This window comes from Mastigoproctus giganteus, chromosome 2 (genome assembly GCF_048544385.1).
Source record: "Mastigoproctus giganteus isolate SK-2022 chromosome 2, ASM4854438v1, whole genome shotgun sequence".
Classification (NCBI taxonomy): domain Eukaryota; kingdom Metazoa; phylum Arthropoda; class Arachnida; order Uropygi; family Thelyphonidae; genus Mastigoproctus; species Mastigoproctus giganteus.
In genome coordinates, this window is record NC_143576.1 from 29,937,132 (window position 1) to 29,961,754 (window position 24,623).

Consider the following 24,623-nt stretch of genomic DNA (forward strand, 5'->3'; position numbering starts at 1 on the left):
TTCATTTTTATATGTATAGTTAATATTTCATAGCCTTGGATCATTTTCCCTTCTAAGAACTTTTCATTTGTAAGAAGTTCTAACCTCCACTCCCTCGGAAAACATCTTAATAGGGTTCTACTGTAATAGGACTTTGAAGAACACAAACCAGTCTGTAAATTGTTAAGATGCCTGAAACTGATTCGATGTTTTTCAAAAATTATAATCACCCATTAACAACAATTCCATTTGTTATTTATGCAGATTTTGAAAAACACAGATATCTTTGGAAAGTTGTGTAAGTGGTGAAGAAAAAGTCATTAGAGCCAATTTCTGAGCGAAATTGCTTTTATATTTTTCATTTTTGAAAATGTTTGCTCGTGTATGCAAGTGCTTCTAAAAACAGCCAACATTTTTTCTGACTTTTTAAAAATTCCCTAAAGTCCTTATATAATAAAAAATTTTGAATCTAAGAGATATTTGAAAAGTTGTGCCTGAGAATTTGAATAGAATGAATTTCATTCAAATACCCAGTTCATCAGTAGTCCACATGTCACCAATTTCAAGTCAATAAATATCAGATGCTTCCATGGCCAAGTTGGTCTGTCTCAGGTGAGGTTGTTTGTTTGTTTAGGAGTATTAGCAACTAAGGCCATATTGCTCCGGGATATGCAGTGGTCATTTCCTGACATTTCCGCATCCTCCGTATTTGGTGGTCATTGGCTTGAACCCTGGTCTAATCAAGAAGCGTGTGCTATGCAATGCTGCTCCTGCCCACCTGGCTAAGGAGGCGGCCGTCTCTCTCAGGTGAGGGTCGCAGAGTTTTATCTCCTTGAAACCTAGGTTTTTATCTGGGAAACATCAATTATGGAATACATGTATGCAATTTATAGACACAATATACTGATGTCTCACAGTCTGAGTTGCTTTGATACTTAATACACTATCATAAGACAGGCACATTATGGCCTGTGTGGCTTTTGCACTATAAAATCCTTACAACAATAACAGCTTAAAACACACACACTGTAATGCTGTTTCTGAAACAAGCAGATATTGGATTCCAGACAGTTTTCTTAACAACGTGCTCTGAATCTAACAACTAATGTAAACAAGTTATTGAAACTTTACAAGCGAGTTGTGTATAATAACTTCGGCAGTGATTTAATTCAGTTCAAGTCTTTGGTCTCTTTTTTTTTTAGGTCTTCTGATCTAGGCAGACAATTTATATCAGTTGTTTATGTGGCTCCTCAGTTCACTCAGTTTTGGGTTCATTTGGCAAATGTCACTAACACTGGGAAACAATTTTGTTTCCCAGTGTAATTTTGTTACTGATAATGAGCAATCAGCTATGACCAAGTGGTAGGGAGATCTGTCAAAAATGATTACCTTTCAATTCTGTTCTTTAAAAAACATGGCAGATAATATAATCAATAATCTATTTGTGTGTGTGTGTGTGTGTGTGTGTGTGTGTGTGTGTGTGTGTGTGTGTGTGTGTGTGTGTGTGTGTGTGTGTGTGTGTTAAATACATCAAATATGTAAGGAGAGGAAAGAATTTAGAGAAAAAAAAAATTTACAATTTACATTGATCAATTAACATAAGACAGAGGCATCTGCTAATGTCCACTTCAGAAAGTGGAAGCACCAATTAATTAACTGCTATTGCAACCAATAATCATAACTGTTTTGAATTCTGAAGATCCTTACTACTACTTAGACTGTCTACTGCTGATTTCTATGATATGTAGATAGAAAGGCGCTAAAACTTATTAATCAAATAAAACATAATCTGTAAATTAAAATATAAAAGTATGTTAAGAAGATGACGAATAAAACCTAGTTATGTAAAGAGCAGTTCCATCTAAAGATTTTGGGCAATAAATAAAAGGCCATAAATATGAAATTAATAAAACTTAAGAGTATGTGCAAAAATAAAAGCAATAACTTATAAATCAAATGGAATTAATGGTGAAGTAAGGTTTGGGCTCATTCGATAAGTGATATGTTAAGAGGGATTGAGACTGTGGCTGCATATGTTAGTTCTGATAGGCTAATCAAAATTTGTTTTCTTGCCTCTTGGTATGTAACTTTATTTTCTATTTTATGCTTTTGAATTTTATTCCCCATCTTCTAATGCTCACAGGTTTTAGACTAGACTGGATGGTCACTTTTACAATTCAGGCAGGATAGTGACTGTACACAGCAGTCTACCTGTATGTGGTCCCTGCCTGGAGTCACTATTAGGATTAACCACGTCCCCTTGGCATGCAGTCTGAGAATGGCCAAATTTTTGGCAATTATAGTATCTTATGGGATTTGGAATGTATGATCACATCGACAATTACGATAACAAGCTTTGACAGAATTAGTATTAGTAATGGCAAATGATACAAAAAAGCAGGGGTGAAAAATTTTTTAATATTTTTTTTTTATTGCTATATGATGATTAAAGCTTAATGATTCCCAGGACTACTACTTTGGCCCTCCCCTTTAGAACACCCTGATGCTTATACAGCATCAGTCAAAAAAAAAAAAAACTTTCCATACTGCCCGTACAACCCATCTAATGGTTTGTCTAGCTCTTCCTTGAATTTATATAAACTACTCACCTCTACAACACCAGAGAAGAGTTTGTTCCAACAATCAACTACCCTTTTGGCTGAAAGCAAATTTGTGCACATCTATCCCACAACCATCCTTCCTCAATCTGAATTTATGCCCAATCATGTGCGCGCGCGTGTGTGTGCGTAGTCTGAGCAAGAGGAAGCATTCCATCAATACTGAGCTTACTCAATCCATTCAAGGTTTTAAAACACTTCAATCAGATCTCCTCACAGGTAACTGTCTCCAGAGGATACAATTTGCAGAATTGAAACCTTTCCTGTTAAAAGCTTCATTTTGTTCCTATCACTAATCTCCTTGCTCTTCTCTGCACATATTCCAACATTCTTCCTAAAAATGAGGCCTTCAGACTTGTATACAGTACTCAAGATTTAGCCTAATATATAGTTTTTAAATCCTATGATGATGTTACCAAATCTATCAGCAAATTCTAAACAGGAAGCATTCAGGGAAGTAATCATAGAAGCTAATAAGCTTTTCATATCAACTAAGAAATACCATTCCAGTCTTAGACCTAAATGGATGTGAGATGGACTAATGAGACTTGCAGCAGGAAAAAAAAAAGCATAAATTCATAAATTATCAGGTGATATAGAACCTAAGGTAGATATAAACTAGTCAGCAGTCAAGTCACAAAAGGAGATTAGGAAAGCTAAGGTAGACGATAACAACATTTCTGGCAAAGAATAAAGCAGTAAAGACTTCTTATATTAATAGTAGAGGGAAGGGGCTCAAATGCATTAGTTCACTTGATATTTTAATGGTTTAACTGGTGATGATCCTGCTGATATTTTATACCTACATTCACAGATGAAATTCTTGCCAGATGTTTAACAAACTTTAGCAGGGAACTAAATGGTTTTGTGTTAAAACAGAGGAAAGTGGAAAAAGAAATTATCTAAGGTGAACATAAAAAAGTACCTGGAGTGGATGGGATTTATTCAATTATATTAAGGGAGGCAGCAAAGAAGGAAAGCAAAAACCCTTAGGCATAATTATAAGAGCACCTTTCAATTCAGGGGAGGTCCCTGAAAGATAAAGACTGTGTTATCTAAGACATAAAAAGACTGCTAAAAAGACAAAGACTGATAAAGACATAAAAAGACTGCTGTACAAATTGGGAGTGGTATGGCATTAAGGGCAAGTTACTGTTATGGATAAAGGAATGGATGAGCGGGAGAAGATAGGGAGTGGTTATTAATGGAGCCCCTAGAGGTCAGTGTTGGGCCCCCTTGTTGTTTTCTATATTAATTAATGATATTGATGAAGGTATATCAGGCTTAATAACTAAGTTTGCAGATAATACAAATATTGGCAGGGTGATTAATGACAATGATCAAGGTAAGCCACTGCAACGAGATCTATAAAAGTTAGGCAGACGGGCTAAGAAAGGGCAGCTGAAGTTTTACATTGACAAATGCAAGATACTGCATATGAGTATCAGTAATCCCAGATTAACACACCATGTGGCACTACACTCAAAGTAGTGGAAAATGAAAGATCTGGGGGTAATTATGCAGTCAGATATCAAATCCTCTGAGCAGTGTAGACAGGCTGCCAGGTCTCATTGGGTTCTGTCAGTGATATACACAAATTTTGCTAGCAGGGATAAAGAGATGATTATCCCATTGTACAGGGCAATTGAGTTGGGGTAAATTTCCCCCTGGTGCTGATTGACAAGCAACACTATATACTATGTACAAGGCAATGGTTAAGCTGCATCTTGAGCACTGCATATAATACTGGAGGTCATTTAATTCTGGAGGGTGCAGAGAAGGATAACAAGATTGGTGTGGGGAACAAAAGGGTGGTCTGGGGTGTGGGGAACAAAAGTTTTTTTTTTTTTTTCCTTACCAAGAAAGGCTTCAGTTCTGCTAGATTGAACAAGCTCAATGCTGCTGGTATTCTTACTCTTGCTCAGGGTACACATGAAAGGGATATAAATTCAAATTAAGGAAGGAAGATGGTTGCAGGATATGTGTGGAAATTTGCCTTCAGCCAGTGGATGGTTGATTGTTGGAATAAACTTCCATTTGTTATTGGAGAAGTGGGTAATTTGACAAAATTCAAGGAAGAACTAGACAAACTATTGGCTGATGCTTTATAAGGTCAATTTCTTCCATCATTTCTTGCATCTTGTAGAACTGGATAATCATCTCCATATCCCTGCTGGGAAAATTCCTGTATATCATGGCAAAACTCCATGAGTTGTCCTAGCAGTCTGTTTGCACTTCTCATAGAATTCATGTCTGGTTTGATTTTTAGAATTTTTAGTGTCCATTTTTGTTGCAAGCAGAAAAAGGAGGTAAGAGGCAGAAAAAGTCCAAACTTTTTTAGAATTAATTTTTGAATATAAGTTAGATATCTATATGCCAAAGCCAAAACAAGGTGGAGGAAAAAAACTTGATTAATAGATACCACTAAGAACAGGCAATAATATAACCTAGATATCAGAAGTAAGCCAAGTAGAGAACTTTATTATAATATAATAAAAACAACCAAAAATTAAATTAATAAACAACACATGCACACTAAGTTGTTACCTTTGACTCCCATTCAGTTCCAATGATGGCAATACCAAGAAGAAAAACAACAGTACAACAGCCAATTATTCGTATATCATTCATACCTCCATCTACTATGTATGTATCTTTTATCTGTAAGATAAAAAAGTAATATGATATACTGATGTATGACAAAACAATTTCATGATATAAATCAATCATAACTATTACTTCTCAAAATACTACAGAAGAGAAAATAAAGAATCAAAAGTTTCTTATATAGTGAAAGAATAGTCTGATGTTAGCCAGCAGAATTGTATAATGAAAGGGTCATTATACAAACTATCGGCAATGTTTATGTTAAATAAAGAAACTTATGTATTCTTTATCTTTTCAATATCCATATAATTCAACCTGTTATGCTAATTCCACTGATGAAGAAATTCAACCAAGATTAGTGATCTTGAAACTTTTGATTGTTTAATTAACCTTTCTATAATCATTAGTAAAATCTGCTTCCATTACAGAAATTATTTTGTTTAATATTTAAATAAATATTGCCTAATTACTAACTAGGAAAATGTTTTCATTCATTGTTGTTCATATTGAAACAAACTTCCATCTGGAATTGTAGATGTGGGTAGTTTGAATAAATTAATGAAAAAACAAGTAAAACAGTTAGAAGGAATGCATAGGTGATATGGATAGGTTTTTTTTTTTTTTACTGATGCTGTATAAAGCTTGATTTATTGCATTTGCCACTACTTTGGCATTAGGTGCATCTAGATGCACCTAATGCCAAATATGTTGTAAGATATATAATATACATTGACGATCAGACCTAACAGTACAGTATTGCTATCAATCATTTTAGAATGCAAGTTTTATTTTAGTTGACCCATACTTACAGGAAAACCTGTTATAGTATTGCTGTTATTGTTATTATCATTTATATAGTGCACTATTATCTAAATGTCGGCAATATTTTATTATTGTGTATTATTAGTATTTGTATTAGTAGTGGTAATGGGTCAAAAAAGCAAGCTCATACAGTACCAACTAAAAAAGGGGGGGGGGGGATCTCTGATAATTATGTCTGTATCAATGTGTTCGTGGGCTGATTTGCATGACCTGTAGTCTGAAAAACTCTGAATACATCTGGGGGAGCTAATTCCTTTGCTGCAGCTCACTACAGCCCTCTAGCTTCCTTCTTTACTAAAATGCTAATTGCAACAGTTGCTAACATTTTTTTTGATGCAGACCAAATTTGAAAGCTTAAAACCTACTGACCCACTCTGTTAATTTACATGTATGCAGAACAAGGTTTGATAAAAAGACCATATGGTAAAAAAAGTTGGTAAATGAAGACAGATATACCCACATTTCAAAATGTGGAACTATTGTGATGACAACCAAATTATCACAAATGCAACTTACCCATTGGTTACCAAATGTCCATTTCTGCTCGAATAACCAATCATCAATTTTCAACGAACATTCTTTGGACACCCTGTAGGCCTAATAGTAATATTTCTAATATTACTGATATTTCTAATATCAGTAATATTAGAAATAAACTACTGACTTTTATTGATCCTTGCTATCATTGTGATCCTTACTAGCACAAAGTCACTTTCCAGTAATTCCACTATCAGAGATATGGTTAGAGAAATGTCAATATCTACATAAATATTGCCTCAAAATTTGGATATACGTTCTATTGCAGCTAATAGTCAACAGGTGATGGCATTTGCTTTTTGGTTTGGACTATTTGGACAAGTAATTTTCTATTCTCAGCCTGTCAAACTTGAGCTTGGATCAGTGCCGGACCAAGGTATTTTTGCACCCTGGGCAGAAAGATTTTTCGGTGCCCCTTTACTAAGGATATAAAGATATATATTTCCCCCCCCATGATTTGTCAAATTTGGTGCCCCTTACAGAATGGCACCCCAGGCAAGGGCACAACTAACCTGTGCCTTAATCTGGTACTGGCTTAGATTGATTGAGTGTTTTACAAGTGTTGTAAAACACTTCAACACGGTTTGGCAAATTTTATTTGGGGCCCACTGTTCATCTTGGTCACTGTATTTCACTCCAAAATAAGCATAATATACATCTTTTACAAATTCTTTTGTATCTTGTCTTTGCTTGAGGACTACATAACTTCTACAAATATAACAACATAAGTTTGGATTGTTCAAACACTTTCTTGAAGTTTGACACGATAACGTCAAAAATAAACTGATTAAGCTAATTAAGATTGCTACATGGAGCTCTCAGGGTCAAGAAATAATGACTGAAGGCAGTGCTGAAGACAACATGTGAATATTTTGTTTACAAATTCCCAGCTGTTTGTTTGTTATTTGGTTTTCAGGAGCATTAGCAACTAAGGCCATATTGCTCCAGGGATATGCGGTGGTCATTCCCTGACCTTTCCACATCCTCCGTATTTGGTGGTCACGGGCTCGAACCTCGGTCTAACCAAGAAGCATGTACTATGCACTGCTGCTCCTGTCCACCTGGCTATGGAGGCAGCCTACAAATTCCCAGCATTTACTCCTAACTTAATACATTCAATAACACAACTCATGACATCAACTTAAGTGATTTGTGAAAAACTGTAGGTGATAGAAAGAAAAATATAATTTCTAAATTCTGCACAAAAAAAGAAACTGAGTTTAAAACAGCTATTAATTTTACAAACATTGAAAACCATGCAGATGGTGTAATTGATTTATGCTCTTTCTTCCCCTTCACTTCTCATATCTTTCTATTGTCTATTTCTTATTCTTGCCACCTATAGAACTATTAAGTATTTTAGGAAAATAGATGTTTTTTGCTTTTCTATAATCCACTATATTTCACTTCATTTAGTCCAAATGACAAAAAAACCAACAGAGAGTGCATACTAGCCCTCTGATACCTAGTGGACTATCTCACCTTACAAACCTTTTTATGCTTTCACTACTAAGAAATTATGCTTTAACATATTAAAATGCACTTCTGACCTATTACATTACATCTACAAACAGCACTTGGTTGCAGCTGCTTATATATTTGTATTTACTCAGCAAGCTTAGCAATTGGCTTGTCATGCTTCTTAACTACCATGCATTAATGAATATACTTAGAGTAATGTTCTTTAAGGTTTATTTTAAGATCCTTAAACTAAGTTTTTAGCAAAGTAATATTTATTATTACTCTGCATTAGAAACTTTTCTAATGCAAAGTGATAATCAAAAAATAATAAAAAATTAAAAAAAAAAAAATCAAAGCTTTTCCAGTATGACTCAGCAAAAACAAATAGCTCTTTGATCAAACAGAATAAACTTTAAAACTATACATTTTAGGATTATGCAATTATTAGAAAATTTTAAGTTCTAAAATAAACATGTTAAGTAATGAATGCATTGCTTTATATTTCCAGTGTGTTAACTTAAAAAATAACCTACCTTAGGGGTTAAAACTTCTAGTTCCAAGAAGTGTTTAACAAAACTTCATGTGATGGGTAGGCTGAGATCTGTTTAACAGTACTACTTAAAACCTTCAATAGAGGCTACTGTCCTTCAGAATATTTAGATACTGTTGCCTTGACTGGTACTTGCAATTGCAGTGATGTAGATCTCTATATCTTCCTATCTTAGCTGATCACAGATCTAATGTGATCTGTGATCAGCCGTGGGCCAGTAGTCTAAGTATTTTGAGCACAAATTGATCTAGAGAACAAATAGTCATCCATGCAGCTACTCTCATTACAATTCTATTTTCAATTTCAGAGTGTGACATCCTTGTTTGCTGTGTAATCATACAGTTATTTTATACTGATCTTATTATTTCAGTATCAGTTTATTTCAGTATCAGTTTCAATTCGAAAGTCCAATGTTCCTGTTCACTGTAATCATACAGTTATTTTATTTATGCTTCACTAAATTTTGTTATGTTGCATTGTAAAAGAATTAAAGTAGGTGATAGTGACAATAGCGTTGCAATGGAAACAAACTAGAGTGGATTAATGAAAGTAAAAGATCATAACAGCAGCACTGGTGCGGGGGGGGGGGGGGGGTTAGATCAGCTATCCTGGGCTAGGATTTTGAATAGGTGCACCTCAACCACTACCATGAATTACAGAAGAGAGGAACTGTAGTGGAAAGGTGGGCTCAATGGTTATTTCTCCATTGGTCTAATGCTGGCTTTTGACTCCTCTGGAACTAAATAATTTTGAAAATCAGTGCAACAATGCTGAAGCTGATACTGGAAAAAGCTTTTTAGTGAATTTTCTCCAATCATGCTATGTGTATATAAATTGTTTGATCATTCACAATTGAAACAAAATCATATCTTCACTGATGAAAGAGGGAAAAAAAAACAAAAAAACAAAAAAAAAAAAAACTGAACAATCCTACATATCATTCAGTGGTTATATTAAATTTTTTTGTAAATATTTGCTGTGCTGAACATTAGCAGTAGCATTAGAGGCATACAATGCAAGAAAGCAAGCTTATCAGCCAAAGGAAAAAAAAAAAAAAAAGTTCCATTTTCACCTATCCATTCACTTTAAAATTTGCCTAGTTCAGCCTTGAATTTAAGCTGTCAACTTCCACAATGACAGATAGAAGTTTGTTCCAGCAAACAACCACCCACTGGCTCAAGGTAAATTTCCACACACCTATTTTACAACCGTCTTTCCTCAATTTGAATTTATGCCCCCTGAGGTGCAGAATCTGAGCAAGAGAAAGAATCCCATCAGCATTGAGTCTCTAAATGCTGAATTGCAGTTTCAGAATTCGCAATTCGGTTTTTTGGTAACAGCAACCCTTTATTCCACTTGCTAATCTTGTTTCCCTTCTATGTATTCATTCTAGCAACTCTACATCTTTCCTAAAATGAGTCCTCCAGACCTGTATACAGTACTCAAGGTGTAGCCTGACCATTATCTTATACAAGGGAATAATCACCTTCTTATTCCGGGTAGAAAAATTCCTCTATCATTGATAAGACCCCATGAGCAGTCTGCATTTCTGAGCAGTGCAGACAGGTCTGCACTGCTCAGAAAACTTCATAACTGACTCCACAATTACCCCCAGGTCTTTTTCATTCTCCACTACCTGAATATAGTAATGCACAGTTGGTACTTTACTCTGGGGTTACTACTATGCATATGCAGTACTTTGCATTTGTCAATGTTAAACTTCAGTTGCCACCTATCAGCCCAACTTTTCTAGATCCTGTTACAGTAGCACACCATCCTTACTGTCATTAATGACCCTACCAACCTTCATATAGTCTGTAAGCCTTCATATCATCTGCAAACTTGAACATTAAGCCTGATATATCTAAATCAATATCATTGATAAATACAGAAAACAACAATGGGCCCAATACAGACCCCTAGGGGACTCCACTAATAACATTAGTCCACAAAGAGCAGTGTCCATTGATTACCACTCTGTTTTCTCCCACTCAACCAACTGTTTTTCTTTGCATCCTTCGCTAAAGTTTTCTCGTAATCTGCCTTTGCCTACCTAACCTCCTTTGTAACTTGATTACAGACCAGCTTATATCTACCATAGACCTGTTAATTTATATGCATCCCATGCATTTTTCTTCTTTTCCACGAGTCTCATTAGTTCACATGACATAAAGTTAGGCCTAAACCTTGAACAGTATTTCTTAGTTGGTATGAAAAGCATAGTAGCTACCAAGATTAATTCCTTGAATGCTTCCCGTTTAGAATTTGCTGTTGGTAACACCAGTTGGTTCCACTGTAGCCACTTTTATGAAAGCAAAAATCCTTCCCTTTGTTTGTTTGTTATTTGGTTTTTAGGAGCATTAGCAACTAAGGCCATATTGCTCCGGGGATATGCGGTGGTCATTCCCTGACCTTTCTGCATCCTCCGTATTTGGTGGTCACAGGCTCGCGGTCTAATCAAGAAGCATGTGCTATGCACTGCTGCTCCTGCCCACCTGGCTACGGAGGTGCCATCCTTCCCTTTACCCCTGATGGTAGTTACATCTTTGAGTAAATCCCACATCAGTACACTGATCACTGCCACCTAGAAGTTCCTTTATCTGCAGATTCTTAATGCATGAATAATCACTGCTGATAATAAGATCAAGAGCATTACTCCCTCTAAGTTACCTCTCAAACATTCTGCTCCTGTAGAAAACAATCATCCAATAATTGCACATATAGTCGGTAATATTAAATAGTAGGTAATGATGCAGCACTTGAACAAAAATTAGCATTTTCCTAACTTACAGATACTGTTTCTTCAATTTTACTGTAAAAAAATTGCAATACAGTTATTGTGGAGAACAGTGATTATATATTATTATTATTATATATAATAAATCTTTGAAATTCACCCTGCATAGTGATATCTGTCTTTAATTTCTTGAAGGAATACAGATAATTCTCAGACATTCCATGGTACTTCTTATTTCACTTTTTCAGTGACCAAACTACTATCCTTATTATAGTTAGCATGTGTAAAGTTAACAGAGTAATAAGAACAGCAATTTATTCACCGAAAAAGAAGAATACTACAAAACATCTGAGAACCATCTGTAATTGCAGATTTAAGTGCTTAGATTTCCATTTCAATTTACCTATATATGCCACTAAAAGAACAACTTAGTTATTAATTTGTATGAGAAATATTTCTCCAAAATGTATAGCCTAATAGTGCATATGTTGAAATCCACATCTGTATTCCTTGTTCAAAGTAACACCACTAGTGTTGCTTTGAACAACAGTCATTTATTCATGAATAATAGTCATTTAAAATGACTTTTAAATTGCAGAAAAATATTCATCTATATAAGTAATGATGTTAGAAAAAGTCACGTAACCACTGAAGGGCTAACCTATCATCAACATGAAATTCGGTACAAAGGTCCCTGAGAATCTTCTAAATTAGTTCTGAAATTTTAGAAAGATTTAAAAGTTCCATATTTATAGCAATATTTCTGTAGGGAAGAACTTGGCAAAGGGGAAACTAAGAAATCAGAACTGTGCATAAATTAACATTCCTGGGGCCAAAACAACATACACTGAAAATTTAGTGTTGATCCAAGTTTTCTAACTCAAATAATGCCCAAAATATCCATCTGAAAAACACTTTCATCTGTAAAATTTCTATAGAAGAGACTGAATAAAGGGATAGTGAAGTCAGAATCTAAAATTACTGGAACTGAACTTTCTTATTTGTGGAGAGATGGACAGACATGGCAAAGGCAAGGTACTTTATACATTTTCAAAGTAGAATAAAAATTACTACTTACTGACATGTACATGGTTTTATTGAAATGATTAGTTTTTGCTATTCAGTATTATCATTCATCAGCACTGTACAGATATCAAGCAAGGTCAGTATTATTTCTTATTAATATATAATAATTTCTTACTACAAGAAGATCCCTGAGAGTTTCTGCAAAACCTACTACATACATTGCAATAGCTACAGCATTAGCTAATGCAAAAATGAGACCTATAGCACCTCCAAATTCTGGTCCCAGACTGCGAGAAATCATATAATAGGTACCACCTGAAAATATTCAAAACAAAATGCAGTTTATAAAATTTCCAATGCATTGAGAGAAAATCTAATGAATTATTTTTGAAACTTAAATCTAATCATATAGAATATGAATGACAAATTAATGTTATTTCTTGAAAAGGAATAAATGGTAACATTAGAGAGTAATAAATATAAAAATATATAATTTATAAATATCCTTGTTATCCTTTTATTCTGCAGTATCTTTTATTGCAAGTCACTAGTATATGAGTTTCTGTAGTGAGCCTGACATAAAACAGGTAATCTATGAGGCAGACCTATATATGAAAGTCTGTAACAGACACTTGGAAAATTCTGAAGTTCAAATCACAACAGTGTGCAATTATGCATGACAGAATTTACAAGTGCATTTGACAGATTACCTTGAATCACTTTAATATCTTATATTCCAAAATTTGGAAAAATTTACTTTAAATGGGCAACTTCTTGGATTAATATATAAAGTCACTATAAAAATATATATTCCATAACTTAATTGTAGTTGGTTTCAAACTGATCTACTCTTTTTTTCAATCATGTGGCATTAGCAGCTAATTAAAGTTGCTAAACTAATTTCAGTTCAACAACTTAAATTAGCTGCTTATTCAGCGAGGGGAATGCCAGAGGTGTATTCAACTCTAGCAGTAAGTTACAGAATCTTGAAATAACTGGGAGTAAAGTGGAGGAGAAACTGTTGAAGATAAACACAAGAAAGGCACCCGGGGTGGATGGGATCTATCCAGTTATATTAAAGGAGGCAGCAAAGGAAGTAAGCAAACCCTTAGCCATAATTATGAGAGCTTCCTTGGACTCAGGGGAGGTACCCATAGACTGGAAATGTGCAAATGTGACCCCAATTCACAAAGGAGGATCAAAGGCTGACACAAGTAATTATAGACCTGTGAGCTTAACTTCTGTTCCAGGAAAATTAATGGAGGCACTGGTTAAAGAAGCACTGCAGGATCATTTAGACAAGACTTCAGTTATAGCTCAGACACAGCATGGTTTTGTTAAGGGGAAGTCTTGCCTGACCAACTTGATTGGATACTATGATGCAGTCACAAAAGAACTGGATGCAGGGAATAACTTTGATATTATATACTTGGATCTTAGAAAGGCTTTTGATACTATTGCACATGGAAGACTGCTACACAAATTGGAGCAGTGTGACATTGGCGGCAAATTACTGCTATGGATAAAGGGGTGGTTGAGGGGGAGAAGACAGAGAGTGGTAATCAATGGACACTGCTCATCGTGGACTGATGTTATTAGTGGAGTCCCTCAGGGCTCAGTGTTGGGTCCATTATTGTTTTCTGTATTTATAAATGATATTGATGATGGTATATCGGGATTAATGTCCAAGTTTGCAGACGATACAAAGGTTGGCAGGGTTGTCAAGGACACTACTGACACTATGCTGCTGCAACAGGATCTGGAAAGGTTGAGCAGATGGGCTGAGAGGTGGCAAATGAAGTTTAACATTGACAAATGTAAAGTACTACACATGGGAAACAGCAACCCCAGAGCAACGTATCAACTCTGTGGTACAACACTGACAGTGGTAGAGAATGAAAGGGACTTGGGAGCGGTTGTGCAGGCAGATATGAAGTTCTCTGAGCAGTGCAGACGGGCTGCAAGAGTAGCTCATGGAGTATTGTCAATGATATACAGGAATTTTTCCAGCAGGGATAAGGAGGTGATTATTCCATTGTATAAGGCGATGGTCAGGCCACACCTAGAGTACTGTATACAGGTCTGGAGGCCTCATTTCAAGAAGGATGTAGAGCTGCTGGAACGAGTACAGAGAAGGGCAACAAGATTAGTGAATGGAACAAAGGGGTGCTCTTACGAAGAAAGGCTTAAGTTTTGCAAATTACAGTGTCTGGAGACTAGGCACCAGCGAGGTGATCTGATAGAGGTGTATAAAGCCTTGAATGGTTTAAGCATGCTCAATGCTGATGGGATTCTTCCTCTAGCTCAGAATAATCACCTGAGAGGGCATAAATTCAAATTGAGGAAAGACAGATGTAGGATAGACGTGCGGAAATTTGCCTTTAGCCAGCGGGTGGTTGGTTGGTGGAACAGACTTCCATCCCTTGTGGTGGAGGTTGATAGCCTAAATAAGTTTAAGGCTCAGCTGGACAGGTATTTTGAACGAACAGAGGGGTAAAGTGGAAGTGGTTTTTTTTTTTTTTTTTTTTTTTTGGCTGATGCTGCATAAGCTTGCTTTCTTGCATCAAATGCCTCTACTAATGCTAATTAGCAGCTAATTAAAGTTGCTAAACTAATTTCAGTTCAACAACTTAAATTAGCTGCTAAACATAATATGGAATATGTAATTTTTAATAAAATTACAAAAAAGAACAAAAATTATTACTTATTAACAATTCTCCAAAATAAATCATTTTAAAATTCCTCAGTAATGACAACATTTTGCAGACTAATGATCAGGCATCCTCTGTGCCAGAGCAAGCTCACTATCATAAACAATATTTAATTTCAAATAATAAAAAAGTTGCCTCAGTCACTTTTCAATTCTATTTGAACAGCTCTGTATCCAGCCTTTATTTTAAATCAGGTAAATCTGTCCTCAGATTCTAAACATATTTACTCCTTTAGGGGGAAGGCATATAGTAGTAGTAATTATAATAATAATGGAGGCATGTGATGCAAGAAAGCAAGCGTATGTACCATTAGCAAAAAAATAATCACACATCTATTCCCTCTAAAAGTTTGTCCAGTTCCTCTTTGAATTTTGGATTTATTTAAACTATCACTAACTGACAGGCATCCTCTGTGCCAGAGCAAGCTCACTATTATAAACAATATTTAATTTCAAATAATAAAAAAGTTGCCTCAGTCACTTTTCAATTATATTTGAACAGCTCTGTATCCAGCCTTTTTTTTAAATCAGGTAAATCTGTCTCAAGATTCTAAACATTAAACATATTTACTCCTTTACGGGGAAGGCATATAGTAGTAATAATAATAATAATAATGGAGGCATGTGATGCAAGAAAGCAAGCATATGTACCATCACCCAAAAAAAAAAAAAAGTCACACATTTATTCCCTCTAAACGTTTGTCCAGTTCCTCTTTGAATTCATTTAAGCTACCAACATCCACAATAACAGATGGAAGTTTGTTCCAGCAATTAACCACCTGCTGGCTTAAGGCAAATTTCCACACATCATTCTGCTAATGTAGTTCCTCAATTTGAATTTATGCCCCTTGGGTTCATAATCTGAGCAAGCAGAAGAATCCCGTCACAATTCAGCATGCTCAACCCATTCAAGGGCTTATACACCTCACTCAAATCACCTCGCAGGTGCTTAGTCACCGGATGCTGCAACTTACACAACTTAAGCCTTTCTTGGTAAGAACCCTTTGTACCCCTCACCAATCTTGTTGCTCTTCTCTGTACGCACACAGGCAACTCTACATCCTTCCTAAAATGAGGCCTCCAGACCTGTATGCAGTACTCAAGGCATGGCCTGACCATTGCCTTATACAAAGGGATAATCACTTCCTTTTCCCTAGTAGCAAAATTCCTGCATATCACTGACAATAAATACCCCATGACTTGCTCTGGAAGCCTGTCTACATTGCTCAGAAAACTTCATATCTGACTGCACAATTACTCCCAGATCTTTTTTTCATTTTCTACCATCCTAAGTGTAGTATCACGCATTTAGTACATTTCTCTGGGATTACTTTTGCCCATAGGCAGTACTTTATATTTGTCAATGTTAAACTTCAGTTGCCACTTCTGAGCCCATCTTCCCAAATTTTCTAGATCCTGTTACAGAAGCACACTGCCATTAACAACCCTGCCAATCTTTGTATCATCTGAAAACTTAAATGATTACCACTCTGTGTTCTCCCACTCAATCACCCTTTTATCCACTGTAGCAACTTATCCTTAATACCATACTGCTCCAATTTGTACAGTAATTTTTTTTTTTTTTTTTTTTTTTTTAAAGGAGCATTAGCAACTAAGGCCATATTGCTCCGGGGATATGCGGTGATCATTCCCTGACCTTTCCAAATCCTCTGTATTTGGTGGTCACAGGCTCGAACCCTGGTCTAATTAAGAAGCGTGTGCTATGCACTGCTGCTCCTGCCCACCTGGCTATGGAGACGCCATACAGTAATCTTCCATGTGCAACAGTGTCAAAAGCTTTCCTGAAGTCCAAGTATATGATATCAAAAATTATTTTTTGCATCCAGTTCCTTTGTAACCACATTATAGTATTGAATCAAATTTGTCAGACAAGACTTTCCCTTAACAAACCCATGTTGTGTCTAAATTATTACTGCAGCCTCGTCTAGATGATCCTGCAATGCATACTTAACCAGTGACGCCATTATTTTCCCTGGAACAGAAGTTAAACTAGTCTGTAATTACTTGTGTTACCCTTAGATTCCCCTTTGTGAGCTGGATATACATTTGTATATCTCTAGTTCACGGGGACTTCTCCTGAGTCCATGGATGCTCTCATAATTGTGGCTAAGGGTTTGCTTACTTCCTTTGCCACCTCCTTTAACATAACTGGATATATCCCATCAACCTAGGTGCCTTTCTTAGGTTTAATTTCAAAAATTTCTCCGCTGCTTTGCTCTCAGTTATTACAAAATCATTACGCACCCTGTTACAGTTTGATAAACTTCTGGCATTTTCCTCTCTTAATAACTCCTCATGTGTGAATGTAAATGCAAAATACTCATTCTGAGCTGGATCATCAACAATCAAACCATCAATATCAAGTGGACCAATCTGATTCATCCCCTTCCTTCTAGAGTTCATATGAGTAAAGAAGTCCTTGCTGTTTAACTGAGCATCCTTTGCCAAAGATTTCTCTTAATTAACCTTCTACCTTCACTTGCCTAATCTCCTTTGTGATTTATTTCCAGACTGGCTTATATCTGCCATAGGCTTGTGTCACCTGATAAATTATATGCATCCCATGCATTTTTCCTCTCTGTTACGAGTCTCATTAGTTCATCTGACATCCATTTAGGCCTAAACCTTGAACAATAATTATTAATCGGTACGAAAAGCCTAGTAGCTTCACGATTACTTCCTTGAATGCTTCCCACTTAGAATTTGCTGTTGGTCCCATTGTACAAAATTTAAAAACTGCCTGTAGTCACCTTTATGAAAGCAAAAACCCTTCCCTTTACCCCTGATGATAATTATATCTTTAAGTAAATCCCACATCAGTACACTGATCACTGCCAGCTAGTGGATCCTTTATCTGCAAATTCTTTATACATGAATAATTATTGCTGATAACCAGATCAAGAGTAGTACCCTCTTGAACATGCTGCTGCAGAAAACAATGATCCAATAAATCCACAAAAGTCTTGCTAATTAGTCTTGCAAGTTAAAATCCCCCATTATAACACAATCTAATTTACTGGCCCATTCTATTTCTCTGTACAACTGTTCATTGTACTCAGAGTCAATAGGCCTAAAACAAACTCCTATCCTCATTTTTGCTTTCCCAGTGCTTATGTCACACCAAACTGACTCAACATTGCACTGTCCATCTATGTCAACTAGATGCACTTGCTTAGATTTTATGTTTTTCTTAATTAATCCCTTCCTATCCTTTCTGTACACATTTTACTCCCCAAATTCCAATTCAGCACTGCTTATATCTGTGTGACACCATGCCTCTGATATCCCAACATATCTGCCTTTGATGTCTTAATCAGCACTTCAAATTTATTTACCATACTTCCAGCACTGGTGTACATGCAAGTATACATGCACCTATTCTTATCCTTAGTTTCCCTAACGCAGCTCATGTATTTATTTATTTTTTCACGATGACTACCACCAGTCCCTAAACCCCACAGCACCCTGCCCTCCAGGCCACTGCTCATTCTAATAGTAAGCAGTGCAAGAATCACTTTCACCTCTGACTGCAGCTACTACTAACCTTTTAGTCTGCGAATCCCCCCAAAGTTAGTGGTTTTTGGACCCATCTAACGCTGCCTTGATAGTATCAGAAAACTCTTGTACCACTTCTGTTTTATTGTATCCCATCCCAGTAAAAGCAGTCTCTCCTGTTAACAAGCACAGACCACCCTGGGAAAAATTCTATCCCATGAGCCTTGCAGAGTCCCTCCAACTAAATTGATTGACAAGGCTCTCATCATATACTCCCTCCTATCGTGTCTGGCAGCGCCATGCAAGAGTCATTTTAGTACCTGAGACAAGAATGAAAAATTGTGCCCTACTGTTAATCATGGCAACATTGGCAATTATTTAATCTTTCTTTTGGTGCCCCTTTCAGCTTTTAATCTGAGGCAGGAGCCTTGTTCGCATCACCCTCGGCATTGCTCTGGTGTCTGGGCAGAATTGCAGACACTTTCAAATTTAAACCTAACTCACAAATTTTTTTCAGCATTGATCTTAGAAGCATACTTTAGAAGTAGCCTCAAGTAGCTTTCAGTTCTTCAATGTCTCTCACCCTTAAGTGAAAAATATTCTCCTGTATAATTAAAAAAAAAAAAAAAAAAAAAAAAAAAAACTTAGTAACACTGATCATTCCCCTTTGAGAAAAATTTAGTGTTGTAAGGTTTGAGCTTCAACAACAAATGAAGCATCAGCTACAAATTTCTATGTAGCAAGAAAAACACTAGTAGAATAAGACAGTAAAGACACAATAAAACTGGTGAGTTCTGGAGCACAGAATTTTAGAACTGAAGAAATGTTATCATGACTTCGATACTTGGTACAGTCAAACCTCCAAAATCTGGAAATTTAATAGGTTAAATTTAGCTTTGTCATTAGTAGAGGCATATGATGTAAGAAAGCAAGCATATGCAGCATCAGCCAAAAAAAAAACCACTCCCATTTTACCCCTCCTTTCATCTGAAATACCTGTCCAGCTGAGCTTTAAATTTATTTAGGCTATCAACTTCCACAACAAGGGATGGAAGTCTGTTCCACCAACCAACAACCCGCTGGCTAAAGGCAAATTTCTGCACATCTATCCTACATCTGTGTCTTTCCTCAATCTGAATTTATGCCCTCTCAGGTGATTATTCTGAGCAAGAGGAAGAATCCCATCAGCATTGAGCATGCTCAAACCATTCAAGGCTTTATACACCTCTATCAGATCACCTTGCTGGTGCCTAGTCTCCAGACACTAATTTGCAAAACTTAAGCCTTCCTTCATAAGAGCAACCCTTTGTTCCATTCACTAATCTTGTTGCCCTTCTCTGTACTCGTTCCAGCAGCTCTACATCCTTCTTGAAATGAGGCCTCCAGACCTGTATACAGTACTCAAGGTGTGGCCTGACCATTGCCTTATACAAGGGAATAATCACCTCCTTATCCCTGCTAGAAAAATTCCTGAATATCATTGACAAGACACCATGAGCTACTCTTGCAACCCGTCTGCACTGCTAAGAGAACTTCATATCTGCCTGCACAATTACCCCCAGGTCCTTTTCATTCTCTACCACTGTCAGTGTAGTACCACAGAGTTGATACGTTGCTCTGGGCAGAGGCGGATTTAACGGCGGGCGCACGCCCTGGGCCCCAACTTCTGAAGGGCCCACGCAAAACCCCAACAAATTAGTTGAACTAATATGTTCAACTATTAATTCAAAACTTTGTGATTATTATTATGTTATTATTAATTATATTATATTCAAATTTTATTGGAAATAAAACATTAATAGTACATAATATTTTTTATTTATTTAAAAAAATGGTTAACATGTATTTTTATTTCTCTCTCTTTTTTTTTTTTTAAGGGGCCCAATATTTTTTCTGCGCCCGGGGCCTCAACCGACCTTAATCCGCTACTGGCTCTGGGGTTGCTGTTTCCCCATATGTAGTACTTTACATTTGTCAATGTTAAACTTCATTTGCCACCTCTCAGCCCAACCTTTCCAGATCCTGTTGCAGCAGCATAGTGTCAGTAGTGTCCTTAACAACCCTGCCAACCTTTGTATCATCTGCAAACTTGGACATTAAGCTTGATATACCATCATCAATATCATTTATAACTACAGAAAACAATAACGGACCCAACACTGAACCCTGAGGGACTCCACTAATAACATCAGTCCATGATGAGCAGTGTCCATTGATTACCACTCTGTCTTCTCCCCCTCAACCATCCCTTTATCCATAGCAGCAATTTGCCTCCAATGCCACACTGCTCCAATTTGTGCAGCAGGCTTCCATGTGCAACAGTATCAAAAGCCTTTCTAAGATCCAAATATATAATATCAAAGTTATTCTCTGCATCCAGTTCTTTTGTGACTGCATCATAGTATCCAATCAAATTGGTCAGGCAAGACTTTCCCTTAACAAAACCATGCTGTGTCCGAGCTATAACTGAAGTCTTGTCTAGTTGATCCTGCAGTGCTTCTTTAACCAGTGCCTCCATTAATTTTCCTGGAAAAGAAGTTAAACTCACTCACGTCTATAATTACTTGTGTCAGCCTTTGATCCTCCTTTGGAATTGGGATCACATTTGCACTTCTTCAGTCTATGGGTACCTCCCCTAAGCCCAAAGAAGTTCTCATAATTATGGCTAAGGGTTTGCTTACTTCCTTTGCTGCCTCCTTTAATATAACTGGAGAGATCCCATCCACCCCAGGTGCCTTTTTTTATGTTTATCCTCAACAATTTCTCCTCCACTTTCCTCTCAGTTATTACAAAATCATCAAGCTCACTGCCAGAGTTTACTTCACCTATGGCATTCCTCTTCCTGAATAACTCCTCATGTGTGAATGTAGAGGCAAAATACTCGTTTAGTTTGTAAGCCACCTGAGCAGGATCCTCAACTGTTGAACCATCAATATCCAATGGACTGATCTGATTCATCCCTTTCCTTCTAGAGTTTTTACATAGGTAAAGAACTCTTTCCAGTTTTTCTTTGCATCCTTTGCCAAGGATATCTCATAATCTGCTTTTGCCTGCCTAATCTCCTTTGTGACTTGGTTACAGACCAGCTTTTATCTATCATAGACTTCCATGTCACCCATTAATTTATATGTATCCCATGCATTTTTCTTCTCTGCCATATGTCTCATTAGTTCATCTGACATCCATTTAGGCCTACACCTTGAACAATATTTCTTAGTTGGTATGTAAAGCCTAGTAGCTTCCAAGATAAGTTCTTTGAATGCTTCCCATTTTGAATTTGCTGTTGGTAGCATCATCAGTTGGTCCCACTGTATAGAATTTAAATACTGTCTCAGACCATCGTAGTCGCCTTTATGAAAGCAAAAACCCTTCCCTTTACGGCTGATGGTAGTTACCTCTTTGAGTAAATCCCACTTTGCACACTGTGATCACTGCCACCTAGTGGTTCCTTTATCTGCAAGATTCTTAATGCATGAAGAATTATTATTGATAATCAGATCAAGAGTATTACTCCCTCTAATTGCCTCCCGAACATGCTAATGTAGAAAACAATCATCCAATAAATCCACAAAAGCCTTGCTAGTGTGTGAGTGACCAACCCACAAATTCCAGTCAATATCTGGGAAATTAAAATCCCCCATTATAAGACTGATTTTCTGGCCCACTATTTCCCTGTACAATTTCTTATTATACTCAGAGTCATTAGGCCTATAGCACACTCCTACTCTCAATTTTGATCTCCCAATGCTTATGTCACACCAAACTGACTCGATACTGCACTGTCCAGCGATGTCAACTGGTTCACTTCCTTGGATTTTATGTGTTTCTTAACTAATAGCATAACCCCTCCTCTCTTCCTATCCTTTCTGTACACTTGTACTCCCCAAATTCTAGTTCTGCATTCCTTATATCTGTGTGACACCACATCTCTGATATCCCATCAATATCCACCTTTGATGTTTTGAGCAATACCTCAAATTCATCAAATTTATTTACCAAACTCCTAGCATTGGTGTACATGCAAGTATACATGCATCTGTTCCTATTCTTAGCTACCCTAACAGAACCCATGTGTTTAATTGTACTGCAATGACTTCCAGCGGTCTCTGAAATATTCTGCATCTTGTTTTCCAGGCTGCTGCTCATTTCAATAGAAGCAGTGCAAGAATCACTTTCATCTCTGCCAGTGGCTACTGTTAATCTATTAGTCCTTGTATCCCCCAAGCTAGCAGTTTTCCGACCCACCTAACACTGCCTCGATAGCATCAGCAAATATTCTTGCACTCTTTCTATTTAAGTGTATCCCATCCCTGTAGAAGCAGTCTCTCCTGTTAACAAGTACAGACCATTTAATTGTAATAGGATTGAATCTTGTCAAATTTTGAAATCGTTTGATTCTAGGTAGTATTAGTATTATTATTAGCAGTGGTATTAGCAATATTAGTATTAGCAGTGGAAAATTATGCAAAGATGCAAGATTATACAGCATTAGCACAAGAAAAAAAAAAGGGGGGAGGGAGAATACCCGCCTTACTCTTCTATTCTCTGTAATAATTTGACTAATTCTCCCTTAAATTTATTTAAACTATCTGCTTCCATGACACCATAAATGTCAAAAACTTTTTTATGGTTATTAAGCAGATCCCAAAACCATGCTGGTAAGGTATGCAACTATGGATGATATATAGCATTATCACTACCAGCCAGAACCAAAACTGCAATGAGAACAATGAATCATGCTGATTAATCACCTCCAAAGAAGGCCAAGTCAGTCCCAACATGCATCTGTTTTCTGAAATAATTTCAAAATAAATACCAAAAATTTAAACAGAACAGACAGCCTCCTGTTTGTAATGTTTCTTTTTTGTGTAATATGAACAGCCTTTTTTTCCTTTCAGTTTATTAAGACAAACAGCAACAATAAAATTTGAATGGCTTTACCTGCATACTAATTGTTTGTGTTTCAAAATTTTAAACAAATAAGTAACTATATATAGTAGTAACTTAAAAAATGTGTTCTGTTTATACTCCAGCATGACCACCAGGTCAAAAGAGTTTACAATTAATCAGTCTTATAATGAATACAATCATTAATCACAGTTACCAGTCAAGGAGGTTCGGACTGTGGTCAACTCAAATGTATGTGCTACTTGCACTTTAATTCACCACTCGTCCATGACATGGTTATTGTAAACTCAATTTCATTTCTAATTTCACAACTCACTGATTTTTAATGTATATTCTGTAACTTGACTACTTTGTTTCCCAGTTATTCTCAAATAAAAAAAAAAACAAAAAAAACAGCATTCTGAATTTATAATCTGTAATGTGTTTTTTCTAAATGAAATAATACAAATAATTGCTAATTTTTTTTTCCTAATTCTATTGTCAAACTTTTATTGTAAATATACTCTAATTCTTTTCTCAATTTTATATTTCTAATGATTTTCATTACTACATTTACTTTGTATAAATGTATTAACTCTTAGCATTTTCTCCAGTGTTCTGACTGTGTTTTGGTCTTCACTGTTTTTATCTGTGGTGTTTTGGCTGTGCTATTTTTATCTGCACCATTTTGGATGTGGTGTTTTGAAGTGATAAAAGATTGCCCTTCTCCCCCCCCCCCCATTACATGCCCAGTTATATATCAAATTTATGATGTGTCACAGATATAACACAAATGAATAAATTTTTACATTATTATTTTTCAAGTAGATATAGAAAGCAAATGTTTCAAATGTGCATTCAGCACTGAAAGGTTCTGGGAATTAAGCATAATGAATATTGAATAATAAAACAATCTAGGGTTTGATTTTTAAGGAATCCCACCAAGTAACCAAAAAATTTTTTTGTGACTCATATATAATAAAGATATAATGAAGTAGTATTTGCAGGAGGTCTAGATTTTAAATCTCTATACTAAGAGGGACAGTTTATATCTGTAACTTTTTTTTGTTACAAAATAAATATCAAGATCTTTGCTTATGCAAGTTATTTCAGAAAAGTAACTGAAATGCAAAATAATGATAACTATTCTGATTCAAAGATGAAATATGCATA

General features: G+C 36.1%; 1 protein-coding gene across 3 annotated transcripts in view; it reads right to left on the reverse strand.

Annotated features, from left to right (window-relative positions):
* Positions 1-24,623, reverse strand: part of LOC150089241 (solute carrier family 12 member 2-like) — a 544,391-nt gene that overhangs the window by 303,759 nt on the left and 216,009 nt on the right. For all 3 annotated transcript variants that reach the window (XM_090388535.1, XM_090388531.1, XM_090388539.1), the window contains exons 5-6: positions 12,513-12,652; positions 5,145-5,258 (exon numbers count right to left, since the gene is read on the reverse strand). In XM_090388535.1, the coding sequence (XP_090244661.1) occupies positions 5,145-5,258; positions 12,513-12,652 (254 nt within the window). The remainder of the gene's footprint in view (positions 1-5,144; positions 5,259-12,512; positions 12,653-24,623) is intronic.